The sequence below is a fragment of the Frieseomelitta varia genome, unplaced genomic scaffold (assembly GCF_011392965.1).
Source record: "Frieseomelitta varia isolate USP_RPSP 00005682 unplaced genomic scaffold, Fvar_1.2 scaffold_341, whole genome shotgun sequence".
Lineage (NCBI taxonomy): Eukaryota > Metazoa > Arthropoda > Insecta > Hymenoptera > Apidae > Frieseomelitta > Frieseomelitta varia.
In genome coordinates this window covers 254,770-274,113 of record NW_025110081.1, presented here as the reverse complement: position 1 = coordinate 274,113, position 19,344 = coordinate 254,770, and the positions used below count along the sequence as shown (strand labels likewise).

At 36.8% G+C, this 19,344-nt stretch overlaps 1 protein-coding gene across 4 annotated transcripts in view; it reads left to right on the top strand.

Moving 5' to 3' along the window:
* The window catches only part of LOC122530402 (neuroligin-4, Y-linked-like), a 294,079-nt gene that overhangs the window by 245,661 nt on the left and 29,074 nt on the right, over window positions 1–19,344 (top strand). For all 4 annotated transcript variants that reach the window (XM_043657318.1, XM_043657316.1, XM_043657315.1 and 1 more), the window contains 2 exons: window positions 729–1,044; window positions 15,534–15,831. In XM_043657318.1, coding sequence (XP_043513253.1) covers window positions 850–1,044; window positions 15,534–15,831 — 493 coding nt within the window. In that variant the 5' untranslated portion in view covers window positions 729–849. The remainder of the gene's footprint in view (window positions 1–728; window positions 1,045–15,533; window positions 15,832–19,344) is intronic.

Below are 19,344 nucleotides of genomic sequence, written 5' to 3'. Positions count from 1 at the left end.
GCGGGTCACGCGAACTGCAACCACTCCAAGACGTTTTGCATAACGAAGTTTACGAGGCGATTCGTCGGCGAGGAACGTTGCATGGCCTACGAAACAGCTACGGGACCGGTTCCGTTGATTGAAAATAGTCGGAAACGTTGTGTCGCTTCCGGTGACGGCTGAGGTACGTCTCTCGATGCAATCTCCGATCCGGGGCTTACGAAATATACGTACACGGGGAAATATATGTATATTGGGGTTATTGCCGCGGGTTATTGCTTTCCCGGACAAACGGATCTTGTAAGGCAAAAGATGATTTTTATTTCATTGGGAGTTTACAAATCATTAGAGATTAAAATAGAGCTTATTGCAATATATTTTTGTGACGACCGCTGAAAATGGTAGTAAAATAAGCGGTCATTATAGCGTTGATACGTTAATTGCGAATTAATATAATAATAATAATAATATCCTTTAATATAATAATATAATAATATTAATAATATAATACTATAATTAATATAATTAATATAATAAAAATAATATAATTAATAATAACATCCTAGTTTTCGCTAAGAATATATTTACTTGCAGTTTTTTCAAAGAAAGATGATGAAATTAGACTACTTAGATTTACCCTCTTATCAAAAAAAAAAAAAAAAGAAGTAAGAAAAAAGAACCGAAGATTACTTCAAACTTTTGATCAAAAATGCGATTGTTAAAGTAGAGTTCTTTTTTCTAATTTTCAGGACTAGGTGAAGTGGAGGTGATCTCGGCGAGCGGTCGACAGACCTTCGAGGCCGTGGCTGAAGTCGTGTTCGACGGTTATGCTGCTGGCGTCGCTTCGAGTGGCCGCCAGCAAATGCTGTCATGCTCTTGCCATGCCAGCCGGCGGCCAGGAAGAGGCCGCTGGCCACGAGGTCCTTGAGCAAATCGAGAAGCTGCCTCGTGCTGATTATCGTCGTCGTGCTAATCGGCCGCGAGGGATCGCGAGCTGCCACGCAGGTCCGCTACGCTTCGCGCATCGTCGAGACCAAGAGTGGGCAGATACGTGGGATTCTTCAGGTGTGTATCGATTTTCTTCACTTTGAAAATCATTCGTTCGAACGAATCAATTCTTGTGTCGACTTCGATGAAGAATATTTTGAGGGGAAAAAAAATGATGCTGTTATGTGACAATCGATCGAAGCACTTGATATTGATTATCAAAGTTAATTAATTATTGGATATTTACCCGTTATCATTTATTAAATATTTTTATAATATTATAAGTGTTTTTATAGAATTTGAGAGAATTTCTCAAATTTACAAGATGGAAGGGAAGATTTAAATTAGATTAATGATAGAAAGGAATTTTTCTGAATACTTTTATGGATAAGATGTAGTATTTATTGTAGCAATAATATATAAAAGTTTTACACTTTCTTACAATAAAAATTGGTAGAATGTTAGTTCATCAGAAAATTAAGATTCATTAGGAAAAAGTGAATCTTTGTATTTGAAATTCAAAGATTAATATACTTATACCTGAAATTTTTCGCCATTCAGTATCCATTTATATTTAGTATAAGAAGAAAGAATTAAAATTATATTTTTGTATAATTAATAATAATATCCTAGTTCTTGCTAAGTTATGTATGATCTTCGTTCATTTACATTTAGTGCAAGAAAAGGCAACTAGATATTTACTAGAATATCTCTGCTTCAGTTCCGACGGTCTGAGTATAAAAGCAAGTTTACTCTAAAAATTGTAGAGGGAAGAATTTTCCCTTTGACTCCCCTTTGACCTCATCTTCTGAAGCTTTTTCCATTAGTCCTCCATTTCCAAATACTGTCGAATAAACATCTTTATCTCATCAACAAATATGTTTCTGAATATAGAAAAGTCAACGAAAATGTCTCGTCATTTTCTGACAAAAGAGCAGTCGAATTTTTTGAACAGTTTATTTGCGCGTTGAAACATTTCTCAGCTTTCATTCTCGTTGCTTTCGTTCATTGTTCAATGCTTTGCCAACTTTTTCTGGGTCAATTTTCTCCTCTCAATTTTTCAAGCTTCATTGAATTTTCAGCTCGTTCCGAGATGTTAATTTTACTGTCGCGTATGTATGTTTGGATACGTGTTCTTTGAATTCTGCGAAAACACTCGTTGTCACAAGAGTAATTGTTAGAACTAACTGAAAACGACATTTTCATAGAAAAACTAATACTGTGTGAATGTGTGTTACATAAAACATTTGAAAATTTCATTGGCATTGTTAAAATGAGACACGAGTGTAATGATGAAATTTGAAAAAATATAAAAATATAGGAATTGCAAAAATATTCCCATTCATTATAGATATTTAGGTTATTATTTACTGTATTTATTGAGATTTATTAAAATGATATATAATTGAACATTTAAATACTTTTTTGATCTCTGTGCAACATACTGAAATCTTCTTACTATGTCTATTTAATTTTATTAATTAAGAAACCAAAAATTTTCTGTGAACTACGTATACTCTTTTATGCAGATTTATGAAATTAAAAGCGCAAAGTATGCACAAAATGAACACAGTATGTAAAAATTTTATAAAAATATGATGTTTTCTACAAGATTTAGCAAGCAAAATAATTTTCTACCACAAAATTGCATTTGTTTAATTACAGAAACACGAAGTTCACGTGCATAAAAATCCACAGTACTGCTCGCAGCAGTGCTGACGTGATTTCATACAAAATATTTCATACAAAACGCATAGTAACACGAATAGTTCGAACACATTTCCACGTGATTCACAACTTTACCAAAATTCTCAAGCATTAACGTTCTGCGAATTTGCCGTCAAACGCGAGGTGAAAAGCAACTCGATGAACGGGGAAATAAAACAGGAGAGTATGATCGATCGTACGTTACGATCAGTTGGTTTGCATACTAAATGCATAACCCTTGCGCGCGCGTATGGAGCCTGAAAAGGGTCCGTTGTAACGCAGATTGTGTCACGTGTGGAAACCGAGTCAGCCGGCGAATAAAACTTTCCACGCGAAAGTGTTAAAAATGCGAGAGCGAAGGTTGGCTGCGGGCACACTCCGGATAAAGAGAGGAAATTGACTGCGCGTCCGCGAGCGTAAAGCGCGCGATCGTATAAATAATTCGCGATACGCGATAACTATTACGTTACGTTTAAGCTTCGAAATCTTTGCCGCGGTATTCATGGAATATTTGAGTACATCGATTTCTGCCATTTTACTGACGCGGCGGAGTGGCGGAGGGGAAACTATCGAACGAAATGGTTGCCCCTGGTATACGTGGAAAGGAGAGTTTGAATATCCGATGCATTGGAAATATGAATCTGAGAGCGCGAAAATGGATACCCGGAAAGTTCTCTCCATCGTCGAACATCTTATTTTCTGACGGTGGAATCTGTTTTTTTCTTTTTTCTTTTTTCTTTTTTTTTTTCGACTTTACTCGATTTCGCGGTTTGGGAAGTTTCCGAATCGATTTATTGGGATAGAAGTTAGGATCGAGAGTTAGGTTGGACTAGAGACCGATTTTTTGGAATGTTCGAAGATGTTGGAATGTTCGATGAATGTTTAAGGGTGCTAGAATTGTGTCTTACTGTTGGAGATCTTACGTGATTATGAATCAGTAAAGTTAGCGAAGCATGAAAGTATTTTATACTCGTTTCCAACTGCTCAGAAATTTGAAACACCATTTTCTTTCTAGATGAAATGCATTTTACCGAAAAATTATGAATATCGTAATTATAAGTTTCACTTTTGAATAGATCAACTCTCATTGGACCATGATATTAAGGAGACCAATATCTATCCTCGAATTTCGATCGTTACAGTATAATTATTAAAGAAAATTATTGTTGTTATTTTTATATATATTTTTTATCAAAATACTTTGAAAAGTTCTCCTGTACTCTACATTTTTATGCTGCAACTATTATTTCGAGTTCAGATAAAACTTTCACACGTCGTAACCTCAGTTTCAACATAAAATTCCTGTCGAATTTTCGTCCCGAACATCTATCACAGTTCGTCAATTGCATTGTAACGATATACAGTACGAATACTATACCCATTTTTCGTTGAATGGAATTTCAGTAACGTCTAATTGCGTTTGTGGAATTTTCGAATGTTTTTTCACTGGCGACGTAGAAAATATGAAATGTAAACGATAAACGGATACAGGTGTCACGGGTACTGATACACACACATATACACACACATGCACACACGGCGCCCCAATAAATATTTTCAATAATTTAGCCCGGCTATTATACTTCAATCATTCGGACAAGCTCGTCGATCCGCTTCAATTATCCCCCATTCAATCCCCTCCATTTTTTTTTTCTTCTCGCTTGAACAACCCTTCATCGTCGATCGTGCAAAATTCTCCCTCCCCCTCCTCTCTCTCTCTCTCTCTCTCCTTCTCTCTCTCTCTCCCCCCGTGTGTATACAAAATAAAAGCTGTGTTTTTCAAAGAATCGGTCTGATTCTCTTTTCTCTCTTTTCAAACATCAGTATCGGTCGCGTCTATCGTTTCGAAATGAAATATCCGCGTGTCGAATTTTTTACGACGTCAATCAACCGGCAAAAACGACGCCGACCTGACGTATACTGCGACAATCGCCCCGTCGTCGCGCCGCTAGACGTGAATTGCGTTTAATAGATATTCATATCGACAGTGGGTGGGGGGAGGGGGGGAAGAGAAGGATCGATGGACGTGGAATGATTTTACAGACAATCCGGCATCGTGACGAAAGCGGGACAGCCAATTTCGCCAGCGCGAAAAGTATCCGGCCGGTTGTCGAGCATCTTTTATTCGATCTTTTATCCAATCTCCCCATTGCCACCCCCCCCCCCTCGCCCCCGTCGACGATAGCAGCAGGCTCTCCGAGGCATCGTCGTTTTGGAATTTTAAATCTTTCTCTCCGCCCTTTATCCCGGATAACGTAGAGCACTTGACGCTTGCTCGATAATACTCTCGAGATCGTTGATAGAAAGTCAAATGTAGATACGGGTATCTGGAAGTTTGGTTTTTTAGCCAATCGACGGGGATATTGAAACAAGGTTCGAATGATGAACTAACTTTTGACACTTATGATAATTAATTTACTCATTGAAAGTTCGACATCTGTATTATAACACATTGCACGTATCAAAAACGATGTATCAAAAACGATGTGTTTAACTTCTTGCGCTGGAATGATCGAGAATTTTTGCAATATTTTCTCAGTTATAGATATATTTAAATGTAACCCAGACGAAACGATATATAAATAATAAATTTATCACTTCTCAATAATTTCTATCCAGTGATATCATACCGACGAGTACAAAAAGAAAGCGACAAATTATCGTATACGGTTCGGTCACTCGTTGCCAGCGCAAGGAGTTAAATGTGAACATACTGATTCATCTTCGTCATCATCTGTTAATCTATGACTCTACGAGAAGAACTGATTTAAAAAAAAAATGACTCTGCAAAGCTTCGTCCCTATACCGAGGTAATTCATCCTTCAAACGACGAACGAACGGACGAACAGACTGGTGGTCGTAAAATTAATAACGAATGACGGATCATTGCCCGTTTCCACAAATCTCTGGCAACAACGATGGGGTATTTGAACGTCGGTAGATCGGCGTAGCGGAACGATCGACACGCCGGCGACGTTTCCCTCTTGTAACACTCAATCGCGCGGAATGGAGCGAGCGCAGGCGAACGAGAAACGAGCGAGTTGCGTCGCGTAATGTAAAGGCCACCAGCAGGCGTCCCGGACGAAAAACTTTTCTCGTTATCCATCCATCCAGCGGGACCGGCCAAGCTAAAAACGCCCGGTAAATTACGGGCTCCGCAGTTCAGCCGGAACGACCGCGCGCACACCCTCGGCTTCCGTTCCGCGCGGAATCGCGCAAGATTTGACACCGTCCTCGTTGATTCTTTTTGCTCCGACGCCGGCGCTGGCCATCGTTGGTTTTGCACGGTGAATTTCAAATATGAGGAATGAGAATTTTCTACGTGTCTTTGAGAAATAGCTTGATAAGCTTTTTCAGGGTAGGGGGAGAAGTCCACGGGGGATGCAGTTGCGAGAGAAGCGTGCGACGCGTGACAGATTTAAAAATTGCACTACGTTCTTCACTGTAGATCGAGTCGTGGCTCGTGCTTTTATAATTTTTGTCTCGAGGAATATTTGAAATTGTTGATCTGATGTTACTTAATCGTTGTAATCGGCTTAAGATCCTTTTTATACGAATACGTACGTTTACTTGAAGAATGCGTGATATTTAAATATTCATCCTGTCTTCGAAAAATATCTCGCGAGATTTCCTAAATGGAATCGAGCGAATGTGCTTTTGAGGGAAACGAATGATATGTGACAATAGTTCTACTACCCAACGATAGAATAAATTGTGCCGAGAAATTTGATACGGTTAGTTATCGTAGTTCAAGTGTTTTCTCGTGAATTCTTTTGACTTCTGTTCAAAGACGCCGAGAAATGCGAAATATTTAAATGTTCAGGGGAGAAGTTTGAGTTTCGTCTCAAAAATATCTCAAAAAGCTTTTTAGGTCTAATGTAACGTTTCACAATGTTCATGTATAAATACAATGAATTTTGTTTGAAACTTTAGTACAAAGATTTTGAAGAGAATTCGGTTTGAAATTCTATTTGGTAAAGTTTTTTAAAAATACTGAGAAATGTAAAGGATTGGAATTATATTTAAAAGAAAAAGGAATCATACCACAGAGATAATTTGAAAATCTTTTTAAGTAAAATTAATGGAACTAGTATTAAAAGAAATAATTTACAGACGATCCGAAAAATAACAAACGACGAGAAATGTAACAGTATTCACATATTGAAAAAGAATAACAGTAAATTGTAAAGAAAATATTGTATCTGTTGACAAATGAAAAATTCATACACCGTAGAGATACTTCGAAACGTCGAAATTTCACGTTCGGATCCACTTTTAACTCGATTATTTTATCCACGTATCCGGAAATGTTCTCTATGCGTCGCTTATTACGCTGAATAATTCCCGATTTTATACCCGAGGCACGCGTAATTTTTTCCGGTCGAAAGATTAAATACCCAAGCGCAAATATAAAAGAAGGGGGCGAATATTTAACTAGTCTCGAGTAGGTGAAAAGCAGTTTCTAAGGGTACGCGTGATAAAATTGTCCGTATATTCAAGCTAAATAACACGCTCTCCTATTTAACGAGTCCCTCTTCAAACCGTGAAGACTCTATTAGCAGCGCTGCGGGGAACAGGAGCTGAGAAACAGGCTCGTCCACTATTTTCCCTTCGTCGTACAGTCCCCCTCGTTTAAATAGACTCTTCTCCTTTTTCTTTTCTCTTTTTCTTTTTCTTTTTCCCATCCCCGATCTATTACCGGGACGAAGCAATTTTTTTGCTCGGTCGGTAGCGCTGGTCAGTGGGAATTGTTCGAATTCCACCTGGCCGGGGGTTGAAACTTCGTTCATGCGCCACCGTGATAATGAGAATTACGATCACGTCTGGACGCGGGATGGTTTCGAGGCGAAATTGCCAGCTGCGGAAAGGGATTATAATGATTCGTCGAATTACGCAACCGTCTCACGTACACCGTAGATTATGTATCCTCTCTTCCTTTCTTTTTTTTTTTCTTCCACGACACGATGCTCGAAAGAACGAAAAGTGTAACAAGTGCGTTGCCTGGATCTTGATTTGACCATTTGGCTGTCAAGCACAAGCTTGACTCTTTCGAGAACGACGTTGTCCACCAGTACGTGTGACATTGAACGTTTAGATGAATAAAAGTGTCTATTAAAATAATTACATTGTAAGATATAATAGTAAATACATATTATAATATAAGCGTACGATCTTTGTACATTTTATATTATTATATATTATATAATTATATAATATCATTATATATTATATAATTATATAATATTATATCATTATATATTATATATTATATATTAGCTTGAATTCTACATGATTGGTTCATAACAAATTACGTTTGTAATTTGAAAACCTCAAACGACTTTTTTCTTCTTTCGTAAATTTCTTTCATTACATTCCTATCGTATCACGTAACTATGTAAATACTTTCCATTATTTTGAACGCATGTCCTATGTATTCACCTCTCCTAATTCGCGAATAAAAGCGGACTCTTATCCAATCCTCCCTGAACACTTCATTATGTCATTAAGTATGATGAACATCAGGACGAAAGATTTTTCACAACCTCGTCACGAAACTGGCCTTTCATCTCAAACGATCGGTATTATCTTAATCGCAGGGTAATTACGGGGGTGACGTTGGTCTGTCGCTCAAGCAGGTACATATGTGCACGCTGTATGTGCGACAATCTGGTAATAATGACGGCCGGTCGGTAATGCCGGTGTAATGAAACAACGGACACTGTGTATATGGTTGAACGTTGTTGGTTGGCAACAAGTCTAGTATCCTAATAATAAAATGTTCAACAGTTTACGTGCCAATTGCTCGCGACACGCAGGACATTTGTCCCATCGGCGAGATTTTATAGACTATGCTAAACTACGTGGCCGGGAACGAAGCGGAAATGAAAATGTCTCGACGAATTTTCCGTGGCGTCGCGTTCACAGCTCGTGGACACTTCGTATGGATTTTTATGGTCCAGTGGAAAATTTGTATCGTGCCGAGAGAACGAAATGATGGTTATCATGCAAGAGTTGCGACCGTGTGTTACATTTTTTTAAAGAGATTTTATGGTAGATTAGTTATCGTTGAAAAAGAAAAGGATAATCAAAAGGTTTGGTAGATTAGTATCGAAAGATCGTGGAGCTCGAAAGAAAGAATTTTTAGAGCGGTGAACATTGTTAATTTAATGTTGATTGGGGTGTCAGAAAGTAGGGGAGCAAAGTATATTTTTTTAAAGCGTTAAGTTGTCGAGAGTTGTTGAAGGAGGAAAGGATAGTCTGAGGATTTGGAAGATTGGTACCAAAAGATACGGAAAAAGAAGTTTTTGAAGCTTGGGCGTGTTAATTTAATTTTGTAAGAATGTCAAGAAAGTAAACATTTCCTAAAAACAGCAAATATATATATATATATATATATATATATTCTCCATAACACAGAAATATTTTTATTTCCATCTATATATATATATATATATATATATATATATATAGTTATAACTCTCTATGTTTTTCTATATTAAACATTACTTCGAATTTGACCTCGAAATACTAATTTTTAAATTTTGTAATTTTAAACATTACTTCTAAATTTAATTCTAAAATATTCATTTTTCAATAGTAAATTTTAAATAATACATTTATTGTGACATATTGTCCCAATTTTGGGACATTCTGTCAATCCTAGATAAAATTATACTTTTTGGCCAGATTAAATCCCTAAATTAAATTACATTTTATAAGATTATTTAATTATATTTACTCACATACTGTTGCTGTTCAATTTACGATTAAAAGATTTATCCGTTAATTTTTTACGGATAAAATTGAAGGTGTTCTACTAACTTTTGGTGCATCCCAGAAAAATCCTTTTCCTTCAAAGCTTTGGTCGCATAGTCACCAAAAAAAAATCGCATTTTTCTATCAAAGAATCATTCCACATTTCTCAACATGTTCGAAGCTGTTTTTAATCACCTGAAATTTCCATTATACCGGCGACTTTCTCGAATGAAATTTACGAGAATTCGAGGGTAACACGAGCGGAACTATATTTCGACGAACGGTGTAATTTCACGGAATACGGGCGGAACAGTGTGTACGAAATCTTTCTTTCTTTCAAGAAGGCATTAGCGGAAAATTGCTCGCGTCGAAGCGAACGCCGGTACAAGCACAACCTCTCCATAAACTAAAAAAGAAGAAAAAAGAAAGAAGAAGCACCGCCTCGGATTTTCTAGCCGATCTATTTATCACCGTGGCCTAGATCTGCTCTTTGATTCTTGAGCACGATCGGTCGACGCGTTCGTGCGTCTGTGGATTCACATTGCAAGTTGAACTAGGCTATTTTTTCTTTTTCTTTTTTTTTTTTTTTTTTTTTTTTTTTTTGCTCTTGGGTTTTAATACAAGCCTTCAGCATTGTTTCTCCCTCGTCTTTTTCCCCATTTTCTTCTTTCTTTTTCTCGAGAAAATAAAAATATTCTCATTCCCGAAAATTGTAAAAGTTCAGACGTTTCCAACCATCGAACGCCGAACAAATTTCTTTCATCGTCATCATAGGCTTTCAAAACTTGCTGTTTTATTAATCCTTAATACAAACGTACACGTGAATATATCAAAATGCAAAACGTTTCGGGATTTTATTTGCGCTGTTATGAAATTACGATTATACTCTCGAATTCAGTTTGAAACGAAACTGAAAAATGTACATACATACGCGAAAGCAACGCGATTTAACGAGTGGAAGATAGTTCGAAATTAATATTTGTCCACGATATTGGTATGTATCTTTTATCCGCCAATCTGTGCACAAATTTCCAACAGTTTACAGAAGATCGTGTAATCACGTTTATCGATAGACGGGGGAGGGGGAGAGGAGGGTTTTTAATCAGGTTCATGAATTTCAATATTTCGACGAACACTAATAACCGCAAAAGTGCCTCGTTACTTGAATTCGGTGTGCGCTGATTCGATAGCGAAATCTCTCCTCCCCTCTGTACGGTAATATCTCTAGCCTGGTACACTGAGTTAGATGTAAATCCTGTATTTTATGTATATAAACGTGGTGTTCCTGTTACAGGAAACTAATTACCTAATTACCCTCGGCGTTTCGATTATCTCTGCTTTATGAGGAGGTCTGTTGGATTTCCGACAACCCGCAGACGCCACGATACAAACAATCGATCCATGTCCCTTGTTTTTCAAGAATCTTCTTGTTTTCAAAGAGAAGAAAAATTTGAAAAAAAAGAAAGTAAGATCGAGTAAGTAGTGATTTTTCACTCGTTGAACGTGACTTCGAATTTTGATGGTCTGTCTGGAATGTCAGTGAAGAAATTTGTTTATTTTATAGTAAAAGTCAAAACTGAATTTACTGCTTTCCTCGCGGTGCTTTATAATGACACAGAGTTGATAGTCGCGCGAATATTTGCACAAATTGATGTTTCTACGAAGGATTGGGCTTGTCAATATCCCAAGAGAATTCGTGTTCATATTTTTGAAAATATAATCGAACCTCTGTAAAGAACTGTTTCATGCGCGTTCTGTCCAGTGTTTGTCTCATGTCTGTTCGATCGTGAATTTTCCACTCAAAAATTTTCCAACACAAAAATTTTCCAACAATTTTCGCAATCCAATCAAATTCGAACAAGCAAGTGCAAACAAAATTTCAAAATCGTTCGTGCGACACACACGACAATATAATCACAACAATTTTCTTTGATAATTATTTTTTATGTTTTTACATATCTATGCGCACCTATCGTAGAACCTATCAATCAGCCAACCTGCAAACATTTTTTATTTTCCAATCAATCGCTTCAAAGGACGGTATAAACTCGCGAGGCGTTTGCGCGTGGACGTTAACGAAACTCGATAATTGCTTTCGTTAGACGTAATTGCGCAGAGGAAGAGAAAGAGAGAGAGAGAGAGAGAGAGAGAAGAAAAAAGAGGAAGAGAAAAGGGATGGAGAAAACATTGACATTCTTGGAAGCAATTATACCAGAAGGGCTAATAAATCTCGTTTGGTGCGCGTCGACGTTAATTGCACCTCCGGTTGGTTGACCTGAGAGCTGAACTTTCTCCTCTTCTTTTCCATCCCCATTGAGAACGACGATGGAGCTGCATCGAGTTCAAAATCACGAATTCCCATTAACGGGGGAGGACTGGCGATGTTACCCGGCGAATGATAAAGAGAGCAAGCCAACGACGGTTGGGAAGACGCGAAAAAATAAAGGAAGAAAGAAAGAAAGAAAGGAAAAATTCTTGCCCCTCGGCCTCGTTTCCATCCTCGAGCTCTCTATAATTATGGCGTCTTCAATCTTGAACGTTATTGAATGGAATTTATAACGATGGACAGCGGTATCAGGGGGGAGGTTTCTGGTGTTGATAATAACGAAAATATACGTCATACGCGTTGATTTGTATTGATCTTGAAGCTTATTTCTCGCATCACTCTGACACGTTGCAATAAATATAGGAACGCAGTGAATGATATTATATAATATTACGAGCGATAAAAGATCATTACAAACATAATAGTATAGTGTAGTATGAGAATATATAGTATATATAACGAAGGAACAAAATTAAACGTGCGCGTGTCAGAAGAGGGGAATAAAATTCTGCCAGTAGTGTAACCCTGTCATCGGTCAGACGTCGGTATTAGAATTAATGATACAATTAATATTAATAATTACAGAGGATATTTTTGAAATTGTGACTGTGAGTGAATACTACGTGCAAAAATAAGTCGAAAAGAAGAGATAAAATTTTTCAAAAGAATTTTGTCAAGCACAATTGAATTTAGCTAATTCTGGATTGGACGGAAGGGAGGTTATTCTGAAATCTCTCCGTTTAAAGTTTCGTTTCCAAGAAAATGAAGTTTAAACGTTTGATCAAAAATTGACATGGTACGCGTGTACTTGATAAATTTTCAAATTAAATTTTCCGGCAACGGCGAAGTTTCATGTAAAAATTTCGTTCCACGTTTTTTTCACTTTTTTCGCCTGTCCACGCCGGAATTAGTTATATTCAAACTTGACAAGTTTTTCAAACATGGTTTTTGTCTTTCGAATGAAGTTAAATGCACGAACATTGATTATTTATCATCGTGCCAATTTCACACCAAGTTTACAAATCACGTTAAGCCAGAAATGCTTCTCCTTTATTCTCCCCTGATCAGCTTTCGCTTCCCTTTTTATCCTTCTCCATTATTCATTCTCCGATTCTCTCCTTTCTTTACCGTTCTTTCGTTTGTTTTCCCCGATCGTGAAAATATTTGCGTGCAAAAGATTCCACACACCGAGCCATCCAAAAATAATGTTTTTCAATAGCACCGGTGGAACAGCGAGAGACCTCGACGAACGAAAACTGTACCGGTAAGCGTAAAACAGCGTTCAGGAATTTACGACTTCGCGTTAATTTCAAACTCACGAGCCCCAATTAAATTCGATTCGCGGCCATTTTTAGTTGAAACAGAAACAGAAATAAAAGGAGAAAGAATAATACGGCGAGAGAAAAAAAAAAGAAGATAACAATCACGATGGAAAGAGAGACCGCCCGATCGCGGGGAAAAAAAAATCGACGAAGGACGGAGGGAATATTTAAATAAAAAAAAAGAAAAAAAAGAGGCGTTTGCGACCGTTCGGTTCGACCTCGTTCGCGTCGGTGTTTTCGAGTCTGTAAAAAATTAACGACCTTCACCTGGTGTCGTTACGTTCGCTACGTTCGTGAAAACGTCTATGAAGCAACGGTTGTTGACGCGTTATTTATTCCCGCGGGGTCGTTGATTTTCCTCGTCGTCTCGCAATTGATTCCCATCCGTACACCCGCGCAATTATCATCTCTCTCTCTCTCTCTCTCTCTCTCTCTCTCTCTCTCTCTCTCTCTCTCTCTCTCTCTCTCTCTCTCTCTGTTTATTCTTTTTTACCTTTGCCACTCTGTTCTCTGTGTTTTATTTTTCATCTCCCTCTCTCTCTCTCTCGCCCTTTTTCCGGCTTTTATCTCGGTTTGTTGCTTTCGGGTCTCTGATTCTGGGGCAACCCGAGGTTCGAACGTTCGCTGCGTCGATTTTAAAGTTCGAAAAAAACCATTCGGACGCACGTTCCGGGTTTTTTGTTTATCTTTGCCGTGTTCTGAAAATAGTCGACGAAATTCATTTAAAAATATATAAACGGGTGGCTTTTTGTCCGGAATGACAATCGTACCGTGATTTCAGTACTGACGACGCCCGACCAGTGACGGAGTTGTACTACTGCCGTGATTCCATCGTTTTCGTTACAGTATCTCTGTCGATTGCACCCGTTCACTGAAAACATAAATGTCTGTTAACAACAAGTGACAAAATGTATAACTATAGTCTAAATCAATTTTTTTTAAATTAATTTTAAAAAGATAACGTTGCCATCACGTTAAATCAGCTTTCCTTGCAAATTTTTAGAAATTATATATAAATTTAGTACATCACCTCTGATAATGAGAGTATTATATAGTCTTTCGTAGACATTCATGTTTTCAATGAATAAATATAGTCAACAAAAGATAATGACTGCATCGACGACTTATCATCGCACGATCATTCTGTTTCACGCGTGTCATTTTATTTCGTTTCCTTCCGATATATAAATTATTGAGGCTTCATCGAAACACGTTTACTGAAACACGCTTGTAATCGAAGAGATTCATTGAAACCCATCAATATTGAATTCGCCAGTAATGTTAAACGTGGTTACTGGAAACTTCTATAAATTCCTCGCGTCATTGAAATTCGAAACGTGTCCCGCACAAAAGTTTCATTAAAACCCTGGAATTAAAAGGACTCGCGCGCGATAGGCGGGAAAAATAAATTATATGTACTCACGGGATGGCACGAGCACTATTAATGAAACGAGTTTGCCTTTCGTCAAACAGCCTTTATGCTCGATACAAAACGCGTATCATTTTTTAACCTGCGTATAATTTCGAACAAAAAAAAAAAGAAAAAAAAATCAAACCAATCTTCGCGGAGATTCGAATGAAAAAATTTCATTTTGTCGTGTGACACGAGATGAGAAAGAGAGAGAGGGAGATTTGTTAAACGACCATACACCAATGCGTAAAACCATCTTTCTATAACATCAAAATGGATAACAATCACAGTAGATAGCCAGTTTACCACCGTCAATTTGAAAAATATGTATTTTTGTGGCAATTTCCCAGACTGCACTTCCAATAAAACTTCCTGGAAACATTAAAACAATTTTCAATAATATACTTCGGAATCCAGCGGTTTCAATCTTCGAACGATTGCGACAATTAAAAATTTTTGCGTTAATGAACAAGTAGGATTTTGTCACTTATTTGTTTTATCTATTTAATATCAACACGCGTGTCAAATGTAAATTTATTATAACAAACCAAGACCGAAATGACGCATTACGTTGTACAATTATATCGTTCTAGTCTGTTGTTTTTCGTAATGAATTTTAATAATGAAAAGATCTCTGAATGTCAAAGTAAGGGCTTTGCGTTTTACAAATGAGACCAAGTGGATTGTTATATATATATATATATATATATATTTCATGAAATTATAACAGAAATTTAAAGTATCGACAATTTTTCATCGTTAGTTGTACAGTGATACGTACGAAAAAAAGAAACTTTAAAGAATTGCGAAGTAACCACCGATAATCAATAAAAAATTTCGACTCAAAGGAATGAAACACGCGACTGTGTTTTGCACGGATTTCACGTATTAATATCCATCGACTTTCCAGCCACATGCTACACTCTGTTACAATCGCGATAAAAACACGAGACCTCTGTTCCTTTGACGTTTCCTTCTTTTTTCTCTTTTTTTTTTCTTTCTTTCGGTTCTTTTTTTAATACATCGTCGTGCATCTGTCAAATAGGATTTGAACAGCAGGCACTTGGATCCCGTAGAAGTGTTCCGGGGCATTCCGTACGCGGCGCCTCCCGTAGGAGATTTACGTTTTCGGCCACCGATATCACCGATCCCCTGGGACGGTATCAAACTGGCGGATTCCTTCGGCGCTGTTTGCCCCCAGCACTTCCCGGACATCAGCAATGACACAGCTGCTTTGCTGCAAATGCCTCTGGGCAGGTACCAACAACTGAAACGTTTGTACATGTTCCTGGCCAACCAGAGCGAGGACTGCTTGTTTCTGAACCTGTACATACCCGGCAGTGGTAAGCATACGAGATTTTCCAATTACATTTGCACTACTCTTCACTTTCTTTCTTATTTGACGAATTTCCTTTCTTTCTTGCGTGTTTTGTCTTTATGAAAATTTTTCTTCATTTCTACTGGTGATTCTACTGTCGTTCGATAGAAGAATGATTGCTCAGTAGCAATCATTCAAAATTTTAAATAAGCCTTTGATAGCCTGCAAAATTTTATAATAATTGTGAAACGTAGTTTATTGCATCTACAGTTGTATCAGAGATGGAGTAACACTGATACAAGGTATAATTTACTCGAAAGTTGGAAAAGTGCTCGAACCGTTGCGTACAACAGTTGATTATTGAAATTAAATAATTTCTATGTGAAAGAAAATTTGAAGAAATTATTTCATAGTTATTAGTATTATCTAGTTTGTCTTCTATTCTTCTTGTTTGTAAAAATTCTTACAACGTACCATATTCAAACTTCCACATTGATAATCAAGATTCTTCCTCTTTCGTAGTATTGTAATTCAAATTAATTAGACAAGAATTTCTCTCTTTTCTCTCTTTTTTCTGATTAAAAGTATGTCTACGATAGAATCTTTATTATATTATCAAATAGAATAGAGTTTATCACTCGTAGCTAGAATGCGCATTTTTATATAAATTTAAATTTTTGATCATGTTACTCTCTATAATTGATCGTCATATTTTTAACATTTGAATTTATAACAGAGAATATATCGTCTATATTTGTATTTATGTGATCCACCAGATAGAACCTACACAAAATTATATTACACAGAACCTAAAATTATATTACACTATGTTACCTTGATATTTTACCTTGATAATTTCTTCGTTTTACACAATTATTCTTACATTCTGCGCGATCGTCCGCTATAAAATTTTTTGCCAACGCACAAAAAGTCCACAGTCTATTTACAACTTTTGCCAACTTTGCTTCCCTTTTCTCTCCTCACTTTCTTTTGATCCGCGTAATTAACGAACTTATATCCGACGTTCGCGCGAAGAAAAAAGAGAAACCGGCGGAAGAAACGTCACGAGTCGCGACGTAGCCGTTAATGAGGGAGAATAAAAGTAAAGTCGAGGGAGGGAAATATATGTCGCGCATTAAGTATCTAATTAAACGCGCGAGTCTCACCTTCATATTCGGAAGACTCTGCCGGTGTAACGCTGCAGGTAATTAATTAGCACGCGTTAATAACATACGGCCAGGAAATTTTGAACCCGCCACCTATCGTCTGTTTATGTAACAATACGGTATTACGAAACAAGTTACTTCCCGTAGTAATTAGTTGCCAAGTAATTAGTACCTTTATGCCTGGTATTATCGCGAAAGTAAGAGCCACCTCGTATATCATTCGACGAGCCAGTGCCAGTCGAATTTACCGGGGACCGGCCCCACTGAAAAATTTTCACCGTATGAAAAATACCAGCAAAATTGTTTACGCAAACTTCTCGCCGTACAGCTGTCTAATTTGTGAAATACGAACAGTCGTATGATAAAAGTAATATTTAATATTTCTAATATTTTCACTTTAATAATTTTTATTTTATTGTTATTATAATAATTTTAATATTTTTAAAATATTCTATAATATAAATATAATATATTAAATATATTCTATATAATAAAAATATTCTATATAAATATATTAAATATATAAATATTAATATGTAATATTAAATATTAAATATATAAATATTCTATAATATAAATATAATATATTAAAATATATTGTAGAATATTTTTAATATATGAAATATTCTATAATATAAATATAATATAATATAAATACTACAATATAATATTTTTAGAATTTTAATTATATAATTATTTTTATTTTAATAATTTTAATATTTTCTGCAGGCCAATTGTACAAATGAAACGATACAAAGATAGAAATATGATTTATCGAAAAAATAATTAGGGAAATCAGAATTATTCACGTGTTTCCGTAGAAATTAAATTCCAGGTAAAAAAGGAAAAAGATATTCAGTTTCAATTCACTCGATTTTTTTGCCTCGTTTCCGTGATATCGATTCTATCATTCGTCACTAGTTCGTTCGCAGTGTATTTTATTCGATGTTACGAAACTAACGCGTACATATTTTCTCACCTCATCAAACTCCTGGAAATGACCACGGGAAACAAACTTTTAATTCCAATCTCAACTTCTCTATCGCGCAATTTCGTATTCACGCGTAATTTCCCTCCTCCCTTTCCCCATTTTTTTTTTTTCTTACTGCCAAGCAACAAAGAGACAAATTCAGTACTTCAGATCATTTCGACCCTGCAATCTATAATACTCAACAAATTCCGACTACTGAAAAATTGTTCGTCAAACTCTTCCTTCACTCTTTCTTCGTCGTATATTTTATCTAGCCTTAATCGATCACACTTTCGCGAACTTCTCGTCTTCCTTCTCCATTTCCAAGAAAAAGAACGAAAAGAACAAAAATAATTGTTGAAAATCGCAGCTTCTTTTACCCAGAGCGAAACACTGGTTTTATTTTCACTCCGTTACGCCGTGCAAATCGTGCATCATCCCAATCAACGATTTACCCCGGATTTTTTTCCCCGCGATGTCTCCCCGCTCGTACACGAGCGCAGAGGGACGGGAAAGGGTGGGGGGGGGGGGCGGTTGTTACGCAATCGAGGAAATCGCGAGGGAGCTTCACCCTTCGTTGTTGTTTTGCCGTTTTCGATCAGCCGAGCCGCCGCCAATTAAATCGGCCGAGCGGATTGTAACGCGATAGAGAAATTGAATTTTCGGCGAAACCAATAAAACCGTCGCGTCGTCGCCCGCTAATCGCTCCGCTTCCGTTTCCGCTGCGGCGGCCGGTTAAAGGGCGATTTGGCCCGCGATTCCACCGCGATTAACGATACCTGGCCAACAAGATATTACGGTGATAGGTAAACGGTATAACAGAGCGGATTAATCGGGCAGAAAATCGACTTCGATCGACAGTGCAATCTCTTTTGATGCTGTGAAGCTCGGCGGTGGTTGATTTATACATGGCGCGAAGAGCTGACTGAATTGGATTAATCGATGCCAGTTGATTGACTAAATCAAGTGACAATTTATCACAATGTTGCAAACGAATGTTTTGGAAATTTTGTAGAATCTATGATGATGAAAAAAATATTGAATTTAAAAAAAAAGAAAAAGAAATTAGAAGAGCATAGTTTATGATTTATATTTTGCAAGAATTATATTTTTAAAGATTCATGATTATCTTTGAACTTTTTTTTTTTTAGGTATGTACGACAGTTTAGTTTGGTTTACCTGCAAGTTCCATTTTACATTCTCCAAATTTATTTTATAGCATGTTTCATAGTAGTTTTACGACATGTTTTGCGGTTGTAACGATTATGGAACTTATATTGATTCGTTCACGCTTGCAAGAGCGGAGTTCACTTGATTTATTTCTGTTTATCACGCAATAAGAATTGACTTTGAAATCTTTGAGTAATAAATAAATGAAATAACGAAGAACGAAGTTGTTCGA